At 41.6% G+C, this 10,652-nt stretch overlaps 1 protein-coding gene across 1 annotated transcript in view; it reads right to left on the bottom strand.

Moving 5' to 3' along the window:
- GIPC2 (GIPC PDZ domain containing family, member 2) overlaps window positions 1–10,652 on the bottom strand; it is a gene marked incomplete at its 5' end in the record, with an annotated part of 107,051 nt that extends 96,399 nt beyond the window's left edge. Inside the window, one exon of the mRNA XM_011953181.1 lies at window positions 10,512–10,652. Coding sequence (XP_011808571.1) covers window positions 10,512–10,652 — 141 coding nt within the window. The remainder of the gene's footprint in view (window positions 1–10,511) is intronic.

Below are 10,652 nucleotides of genomic sequence, written 5' to 3'. Positions count from 1 at the left end.
TGTATTTTTTAGTAGAGACGGGGTTTCATCGTGTTAGCCAGGATGGTCTCCGATCTCCTGACCTCGTGATCCGCCCGTCTTGGCCTCCCAAAGTGCTGGCATTACAGGCGTGAGCCACCGCGCCCGGCCGATTCTTGGATTTTTAAATTTTTAGTGGACTTCTCAAAGCCTTTAATATGTATTATGAATTTACAAAATACAGTTCCCAAAGTTATTTGACAACTGGAGGCATTTTTTCTAAAATATGTCAAGGGATTCATGTTGCTTGGAACACATTTTAGGAAACCTGCACTAGCTTATCAAAGTGTTTGTCATTGAACTGCACTTGACTGGAGGATGTGGCTATGTCATCTTCACCTTTAAGCTCCCAGCATCAAGCACAATGCTGAACTCCTAATAAGCACTCTGAGTGAATCCTTCAGTTTAAAAAAAAAAAAATCAGTTAAAAGTAACTAAAGGTGAGTTGTCTATCTGGTAAACAGGTTCAAAAGTTAGAATACAATGAAGGCTCTTCCAATTCTAGAATTATAACTACCATTTAAAAAATACCTACTATGTGCCAGGTACTTATCTGACATACATGATTTTTCATGTACCCCTCACAACAACCTTTTGTGATGAGAAGTATCATTAACCCCACTTTACAGATGAGGAACAGAAACAAAGAGCAGCCAATAACTTGCCCAAGGTCTCATAGATAGTAAGTGGTACTCCTAACCACTAAGCTATACTATAATTCAACGCTTCCAGACAGAAGGGAGGTTTAAGAGTATATGGCACAGAGGAGGTATTAAGAGTGGCCACATAAATGATGGAACATTTTCCAGCAAAAAGCATAAACATGCTTGTTTTCCTTTTGCTTAGCAAAAGCTCCTAGGTCCTTTTTTCTAGGTCCTTAAGGCAAGAAATGTGCATATAAAAAGAAAACCTATATTTATAAGAGTTCAGAGAATAACCCAACAATGTCCATTACATTCAGTCTCATTGACTCAAGAAGTACACATCTCCTAGGATGGAGGACTAGAATGTAAGCTCCATGTGGCCAAGGATTATTGTCTGTTTTATTCATTGATGTATCCCAAGATTTGGGGCAGTGACTGGCACAAAGCCAATAACCAATTAAGTTTTCTAATGAAGAATAATATTGAACAGCCTAATCTACCTTCCGTTTTAAAACTGTATTATAATCACTCTTTCCAGTTATAAATTTGTAACATGTACAAATGATAAAAGTAAACTTTTTTGACATGATACACACCTTTTATTAGAGGGTTTTTAGATCTTTCTTCCCAGTATTTGATTCTTTATACACATAACAGGAAGAAATATCTCTACAGTGATTTATTTTGAAAAATTAAAATTCCACCAGTAATTCTAAATTCCCTGACTTGATCATTACATATTGCATGCCTGTATCAAAATCTCACACATACCCCATAAATATGTACAATTACAATGCATCAAAAAAATTCTGCCAGCGTTCATATGTAGGAAAAGCACATCTGGCTCTGCTGAGGGTCTAGCTGAGAGGGTTTCTTAGGGATGAAGGGCTCACAGATAGTCCCAGCCATACATTCAGAGGGTTACAAAAAAAACACAGTTGCTTCACTGAACACACAATTGAAACAAAAAACATAGAAGAGACTTTTCAAAATGGGCTGGAGTCTATTCTAGTAGAGAGAACTGATGACATTTTAAAAGGTAAGACCCCTATTTTATCTGTTGATTTTATTCATTCAATATAAAATTTTAACTACACTTTTGATATTGTCTCATCAGGGAAAAAAAAATCAAACCCCATCTGATTAAACCTAGAATACAACTATTAATTTATAGGAACTACAGTGACAGGGGATGCCAAACTAGACTACAGGAATGCAATCAGCAAAAAACAAACTGTGAAACACACAGGGTAAAAGATCTGGCTTCTTCAACAAATACACTGGAAAGAAGACAAGACGAGGGGGAATATATAGATTAAGAAAGACTCAAAAACATATTATAAGAAGTCTGAATTATGGTGTTTAGGAAAGCACATAAATGATAAAGCTATATAATGGGATTCATTACCATGAAAGGACAGTGGTTACTCTTGGGTGCAGGTGGAAAGAGGCACATGGAAGGTTCTCAGGTGGCTGATAAAGTCTATCCCCTAACATAGGTGTGGTTACAAGGGTGTTCAATTTATCCATTAATTTACACATTTGTTTTATGTGCTTTTCTCTACTTGTGTTATATTTAATAAAAATTTTGTTAATGAGGGAAGAAAAGAAATCTTGGCAAATGTTGACAACTGTCGGAGCTGCACACATGGAGTTAATTACACTATTTCCTTGATTTTGCATGTATTTAAAATTTCTGTAATAATTTTTTTCTTTTTTTTTTTTTTTTGAGACAGGGCTTTTGTCACCCAGGCTGGAGTATACTGGTGCAATCTCAGCTCACCGCAACCTCCACCTACCAGACTCAAGCCATACTCCCACCTCAGCCTCCTGAGTAGCTGGGACTACAGGCTCACACCACGATTCCCAGCTAATTTTTTTTTTCTTTTTGTATTTTCTGTGGAGATGGGGTTTTACCATGTTGCCCAGGTGGTCAAGAACTCCTGAGCTTAAGTGATCCTCCTGCCTCAGCCTCCCAAACTTCTGGGATTACAGGCGTGAGCCACTATGCCCAGCCATAAGTTTTACTGCATACTAACCGCCAGTCTTTGCCCAGAGTGGCTCTCAATCTTATGGAAGAGACAGACATTAAAGCAACAATGACCATTAAGTCTGATAAGAGTTATGGAAGTTTAGAGGATAGGCACAGAACCCAGTCCTGAGGTAGTGAGGAGGCTTTAGGTAATGACTCGCAAGTCCTGCAGCACGAGTAGGAGTTAACAGGGAAAGAGTAGGGGAGAGATTTCCAGATTTCCAGAGAACAATGCATAAAGGTCAGAGAACGGAAAACAGTTTCATTTTCTAAACAGGCCATGGAAGGTGTCTGTTATTTACATTCCCCTAAATCAAGATGTCTCAGAATATCTGCCATGTGCACAGCCCTCTCCGGCAGGACTCCTTATCCACTGCTCCCCTACGTCTGTACTGCATAGCCCTGTAGGCTGGACCAGAGACCCACAGGCCCGAGGGTCCTGTCCCACCTGTGCTGTACCCTGACACAACAAAGAGTCTTTCTTAGGAAGTTTAATAAGACACACAGGCAGGGCACAGAAAGTAGAGAGGTAAAGAAACACAAAGAGACAGGGGGGTGAGGTAATAACGGAAGGAGCAAAGTCAAGAGGATGAGAAGAAAGAATCAGTCAAGAGTAGAGTAAGTAGGGAGGGAGAGAGGCTGAGATGGAAGGTTAAGGACAACTAGACTTGCTCTCAGTTCTCCATAGTATAAAGCTACTGCTTTAACCTGAACAGAATGATCAACGTATCAACTGTCCATGGAACCTGACTGTGCAGCTGCAGAAGCTGTCCTAAGCTTCCCTACCTCCCTATGCATTTTAATAATATAAATATTTATATAGACTGAATGTGTGTGTATCCCCAAGCCTAATCCCCTACCTCCTACCAGGTGATGGTATTTGGAGGTGGGGTCTTTGGGAGGTGACTGGGTCATGAGGGTTGAGCCTTCAGGAATAGGATTAGTGCCTGTATAGAAGAGGCCCTAGAGAGAGCTCCCTTTCCCCTTCTGTCACACGAGCATGCAACAAGATGGCTGTCTATGAACCAGGAAGTGGGCTCCCACAAGATACCACATTGGCGGCACACCAATCTAGGACTTCCCAGCCTCCAGAACTGTCAGAAATAATTTTTGTTTATAGGCAACTCAGTTTATGGTAGTTTGTTACAGCAGCCAGACACATATACATACATACAAATTGCCCAAGATAGCCTGCAAGAGCCTTCCACTCCACTCAGGATAGCTGGGTTGGTGATTGCAGGTGAGAGAACATGAAAGGGCTAGCTATTAACCTACAGGGAGCCAGGGTTTGAAGAGGAGTCTACCCCTGCCCAAGGGTGTAAACTTTACTTTAGGGTTGTTCAGATATCTTCTTCAGGATACTTCTAGCACAACAGCAGTCTTATCCATTTCATACCCTCCTAACAGCAATGAGGTCTATAAGGCAGCTGGTTGGATCCTCCTCCCACTTCTCAAAATGAGTCATGTTTCTCTTGCCTGAATTTTTCATATAAAAATGAAGCTGGTGCTCAGGAGGGGATATCAAGCCTACGTAATGATTGTGATATATTTATAACTTCTCAGATGGTATGATGTAAATCCAGAAAATACCATTATATTCCATTTAAATTGAATATTATTTAGAAAGAAAATACAGAGAATGAATGGTTGAGTGTGCTTCTACTTTGTAAAACACATATCAGGGATCCTTGCTTCTTCCGAAAAAGATCTGAGTTATTCTCATTGCTTACAGAATAAAATCCATACAACTTCAAGGACATTGGTAGTCTTGCTACTATCTATGTCCTCAGCTGCCTCTCCTACTATATCCATTATCTACTTTTATTTAGTAAACTTTTAAGGAGCAGCTAAACCATCTAGCTAACCATCTAGGAACAAGATTTAAAAAGGAAAAAGTCCCAGCCCTCAGGAAGAAATGGAGGAGTCACTAAATTCAATCTTACGTGCAAATGCTATGTTAAAAATCATGCAATAGCGGGCATTCAGATTTGTGGATTCACAGGGTAGGCTTCTTGGAGGAAATTACGGGACTAGAAAAGTGAGTAGGAGTTACTGGAACAAAGAACAGCATGAGAAAAAGCACAATGGAATGAAACAGTTAAATACTGTTGAATGTAAAAGGGATTATTAAGAAGTGAGATTGGAACAGTGGGCACAGGAGAGGACTCAAGAGGCAGACAGGAATATGAGATATTGTTTGGCTGGTAGTAATTGGTTTGTAAGCAATGGGGCCCTTGCAGGTTTTTGTTTGTTTAGACAGTCCTGCTCTGTTGCCCAGGCTGGAGTGTAGCTGCACAATCATAGCACACAGCAGCCTCAAACTCCAGCTTGAGTGATCCTCCACCTCAGCTTCCTGAATAACTGGGACTACAGGTGCATACCAGCACCTCTGGCTAATTTTTTTTTATTTTTGGCTTTTTTTTTTTTTTTTTTTTGAGACAGGGTATCACGACATTGCCCAGGCTGTTGTCAATCAAACTCCTGGCTTCAAGGATTCTCAATTCTCAGCCTCCAAAAGTGCTAAGATTAGACTGGTATGATCACAGCATTAAAATACTAAAAGAGGATGAGAGGAGTCAGGGAAACCAAATTAAGGCTGCCTCTGTAGAATCTGCATTGTAATAACCCAATAGTGACAAGTGATAACTGTCAATACCTTCCAGGCAAAGACCACCAGGAATTCTCACCTGCAGTTTATTCCTCCTTGTGAGGAGGGTGACAGCACTCTATGGGAGATCCTGGGGGTTTCAGAAAGAAACATTAGAAAGGATTTGGGCTTGTGTTAGGTGATCTGGGAGAGGGTCCAAAGCATGGGTTTGTTCTGGATAGGGTGCTGTCAGGAAGTGGGTGCAATTCTATGACCAGGAATCTTAGTAAACCTATCTGTAAAGTAGGAGAAATTACCACAGTCAGAGCAGTCTTATCTGCTGTTGACATTGTGTGCAATTGTTTATGTGCAACAGAACGCCAAGGCCTTCCTGCAAGTGCCAAGGCCACTACCAGATGTCAGGGACTGCTTCTCACACTTTTTCTACTCAATTTTGATGGGCTTACTTCATATTCCTCAGATCTCAATAGTAATATTCATGCCCAATTCCCAATTCTTTCATTTTTTGTAGATTTTTGTAACTTGTTTTTCCAGGGCAGGGGGTGCTATATACAAGTCAGTAAAACCCTATTTTGCTCTATTCGTCCCAGTTTCCCATGTGTGAACCAGAAAGATAACAGTTCTTCTACTTGCCAGTTATTCGCACTGCTGGGAAATGATAAAGTCTGCAGAACATTTCATGTCTTCTAGAAGTACCACATAAATACAGAATATTGACTTTCAAAAGAGCTCAGTGCTAGTGTCAGCAAGTTCAGAAGAGGAAGCAGTTTCTCGGAAGCCTCAGGAAGCAGCTCCTCATATGCTGTAACTCATTTAGGAAGTGACTTTGCTTGCAAACAGAGCCTCGAGTTTCATAATTTCTAAGATGGATATATTAATTAGCTTGACTGTAATAATTATTTCACTATATCAAAACATCATGTTGTATACCTTAAATATATACATTTATTTTCAAAAAATTTTAAAGATATGAGTGATGTTCCTCACTACCCCCACCTAAAGGCTAGTCTCTTACCTCATAGCAGAACATAAAAAAGTTAACACCTACATAAGATATTAGTATTGTAACCAATACTAAAGCTTTATGCTAAAGACAGTGGGTTTTAACTACTGAATTTGTGAGGATCCTTTTATTCAACAAATATTTTTTAAACTCCAACTATGTTTCAGGCACAGTCTAGGCCCTTGAGGGCCACATCAGTAAACAAAGACAAAAATCTTTGCCTTTATGGAGCTTCTATTGGGGCAGGGGGGCAGACCATAAACAAAATCAGTTAAATATACATAGGATAGTATGCTATGGAGAAAAATTAAGCAGAGAAGGGAATAGGAAGTGCTGTACCTAGAGGCGATCAGTGCTAGCCTCACCAAGAAGATGACATTTGAACAGACTTAAGGAAGGGCATTCTGTAGGAAGAGGTTCTGGCGGAGGCAAAAGCCAAAGCAAAAGTCTTAAGGCTCCAGCATTCAAGGAGACCAGGCTGGCTGGAGCAGAAGGAGCAATGACTTTGAAGAGGTAACAGAGCCCGCAGCCCATCGTAGTATTTTGGTTTGTTCCAAGTGAGAGGGGAAGCCATGAAAAGTTTAGAGCCGAAAATGAGATACAAATTGTATCTCAGAGACAGCAACTTTTGAGTTTTGCTATAAAGCAGAAATGAAGTGGTAATACAGGGGATGGCAACAGTGTCAAAAGAAGGTTGGTCTGTTTATGAGAAATAATAGCATGCTTGTGAGGATAAAATCTCACCTTAAAAATCACAATTCTAGGCCAGGTGCACTGGCTCATGCTTGTAATCCTAACACTTTGGGAGGCCGAGGCGGGCAGATCACCTGAGGTCAGGAGTTCAAGGCCAGACTGGCCAACATGGTGAAACCCATCTCTACTAAAAATACAAAAATTAGCCAGGCATGGTGGTGCGTAATCCCAGTTATTAGGTAGGCTGAGGCAGGAGAATCACCTGAACCCACGAGGTGGAGGGTGCAGTCAGCCAAGATTGTGCCACTGCACTCTAGCCTGGGTGACAGAACAAGACTCCATCTCAAAAAACAAAAATCAGCAAAAAAAGTTATTAACATCATTATTACTGAGGTAATTTCTTGCTGAGGAAATGGGCTACGAAAATGGAATCTCCTTGGTGTGCATTTCATTTTAATAAGTTACTTCTGTTTCAAAGTGAACCACTGAAATATTATGTATACTATGCTATGATGACCAATACTTTATCCTGCATATAATTAACTTTTTTTATCCAGATGGAAAACTTGCATTAATGTTGGTTACATGCATAAACATGGTAAAATACATATATACTGGAGTTATAAAATGTTATAAACTTTGAGGTAACACATGAAAACACCTCGTGTATATTATCTTGGAAACTGACCTTGCAAGTCAGTGCACTGAAAATGTTGAACGTGGCTACCAAACTATTGCTGAGACTCTGGAAAACTTGGGAAACAATATATCTTCATGGGAGGGAAAAAAAAAAAAAGATGGGCACAATGGCTCCATGTCTGTGCTATTCAAGAGACTGAGGTAGGAGGATCACTTGAGAGTAGGAGTTCAAACCACCCTGAGTAACGTAGAAAAATCACATCTCTAAAAAGAAGTTTTTTTAATTAGCCAGATGTGGTGGCACATTCCTGTAGTCCCAGCTACTTGGGAGGTTGAAGCAGGAGGATTGCTTGAGCCTAGGAGTTGGAAGCTGCAGTGAGCTACAATCACACCACTGCACTCCAGCCTGGGCAACAGAGTGAGACCCCACCTCGTTAAAAAAAAAAAAAAAAGAAAAACAGAAAACAAAAAAAAGGACACACTGAGTTCAAATCCAGGCTCTGCCACTTGCTATGTGTAATTCTGAAACAATTCTGAACCTCAAAGTCTGTTTCCTCTCTGTAAAGTGGGGATATTAATAATAATACTTACTTCTTAGGGATGAAGTAGATTGAATAAAATCATGTACCCTGAGCTCAGAATAATGTCATATATAATGATGAGGAGAAGTGTTAATGCAAAATACAGATACTCCTCTACTTACCAAGGTGTTATGTCCCAATAAATCCATTGTGAGTCAAAAATATCATAAGTTGAAAATGCATTTAATACCCCAATAAACCCATAAAGTGGAAAAATCTTAAGTCCGGGAAGTTACATCCCAATAAATCCATGGCAAAGTCAAAAATCTGAAGTCTAACTATCATAAACCCAGGACCATCTGTAACTAAAACTGAAGTCCCTGGTTACAGGAAAGATATTTAAAGCTGTCAGTTAAGTATACTAACAAGCTCACTAGCTTAGGAATCAGAAGATCCAAGTTTAAATTACAGCCCAGTTTTTTTCTTGCTAGATATGTGACCTTGGCTAAGGGCCAATCACTTTGCACTTCAGCCCTTCATTTAACTGTTAGGTATTAATAATTTTAGTTGGCCGGGCGCGGTGGCTCAAGCCTGTAATCCCAGCACTTTGGGAGGCCGAGACGGGTGGATCACGAGGTCAGGAGATCGAGACCATCCTGGCTAACACGGTGAAACCCCGTCTCTACTAAAAAATACAAAAAACTAGCCGGGCGACGTGGCAGGCGCCTATAGTCCCAGCTACTCGGGAGGCTGAGGCAGGAGAATGGCGTGAACCCGGGAGGCGGAGCTTGCAGTGAGCTGAGATCCGGCCACTGCGCTCCAGCCTGGGCGACAGAGCGAGACTCCGTCTCAAAAAAAAAATAAAATAAAATAATTTTAGTTACCATGTATTAAGCCCTGACCATAAACTATGCAATCTGATACGTTTACAAACAGACTCCACTCTTCACAACACTCTTCAAGACAAGTATTCTAATCTCTATTTTATGGATGGCTAAAACTGAGAGAATTTAAACTCATTCAAGTCCACACAGCTCATAAATGGTAGAACCTGGGTCCATGTCCAAGTTATCGTGTTTAACCTGCCACCTGCCTCCCCTAGAGATCAAAGGAAAGTGTCCTGTGAAAGTGTTTTTTGAAAAAAAAAAAAATCCTATATAAATGTAAAGTATTATTATTAGTATCCTATATCAATACAAATAATTCACAGATGGCTTTGCGATTTGCCCCTTAGTACCTGGGAACTTCGAAAGAACAAAGGGTTACACTTTAAGCTCTTTCGGGTTACACTTTAAGCTCTTTCGTCTCCTCTTGGAATTTTGCCTTGATCTCAATTTCCCTTGAACAGACCTGATAAACAACTAATTAAAGAACTCCAGGTGCCGCTGTATGCCACTCAAAGACAGCTCTCTGCACTCCTGAGTCCAGGGCAACAAAATTACGTGCTTTTCCTAGAAATGTGGACAAAATATTTTGTTGAGCTAACTTCTCACACCTACCTTTGCAGTTCACTTGGGTTAGCACAAATAAAGTGGTCACATAAACGTTCACATAAACTAGTGCTTTCGGTCATGCCTGTGTCAAACTTAGTTCCAGGCCCGCATGCAATCTAATTAAAGCAAATTTCAGTCCCGTTTTAAGATTATGATGTAAAAGAGCTGATTTTCCTCAAGAAAATTTTGTTAACTAGTCCCATGTGATTAAGTATGAATCTCTAGGTTATCCACTCTTGGAATAACAGCCCAGCTTTTTAAACTTCTTGGAAATACCACGAAAGGGTTTCTGGTGTTGATGTTAGAAATGACAGATTGGGGGAAAGTGGGCCTCCGTTTCGTATTACCTGGAAGGCTCTTCAATTTTTTCCCCCCATTTAATCTGGGTATCACCTGGAAGGCACTTGAATTATTTTTTTTCCGTTAATCTGGGGAGATGACCTGCGTGACTCTCACGCCTGCGGAGGAAACAGGAAAGCAACGTCCAGATGAGGTGGAGGGTATTAACCTGCCCCGCCAGATCTCTAGTCTGGCTGGGAAGGTGCTCACACCTTGAACGGCCGGCGGAATCCGGGACATCTGGAGCAAACACATTTGCAAGCGGAAGAAAGGTTGCCTCCCCCAACCCGCTTCCCAAAGGCCAGATCTCGGAGAAAGGGGGACTGTGACTTCCTCCGGTCGTGCCTACTTACCTTTTCCCTTCCCGGGAAGGCCCACTCACTTCCCCCCGGGACGCCCCCGGCGGACTCAACACGGCATTGGATTTCGCGCTCCGGGAAGCGCCGCTCAACCCTCCTAGGCCACCCAAGTCCGCGCGGCGCGGCCAAGAGGCGGGAGAGCCTGAGCACCTGACGCCTTACCTCCGACGGCGAAATCTCAAACGCGCCCGCGATCTGGGCGTAGAGCTCCTGGATGCTGGAGAAGCCCTCCACTCGGCCCGTGGCGCTCCCGTGCGCCAGCTGCGCGTGGAAGACCAGCCTGCGTGGGGGAGCCTGGGACGC

The sequence above is a fragment of the Colobus angolensis genome, unplaced genomic scaffold, assembly GCF_000951035.1.
Source record: "Colobus angolensis palliatus isolate OR3802 unplaced genomic scaffold, Cang.pa_1.0 Scaffold359, whole genome shotgun sequence".
Classification (NCBI taxonomy): domain Eukaryota; kingdom Metazoa; phylum Chordata; class Mammalia; order Primates; family Cercopithecidae; genus Colobus; species Colobus angolensis.
Note: the sequence above shows the minus strand (reverse complement) of the source record. Positions and strands in the feature narration are given on the sequence as shown.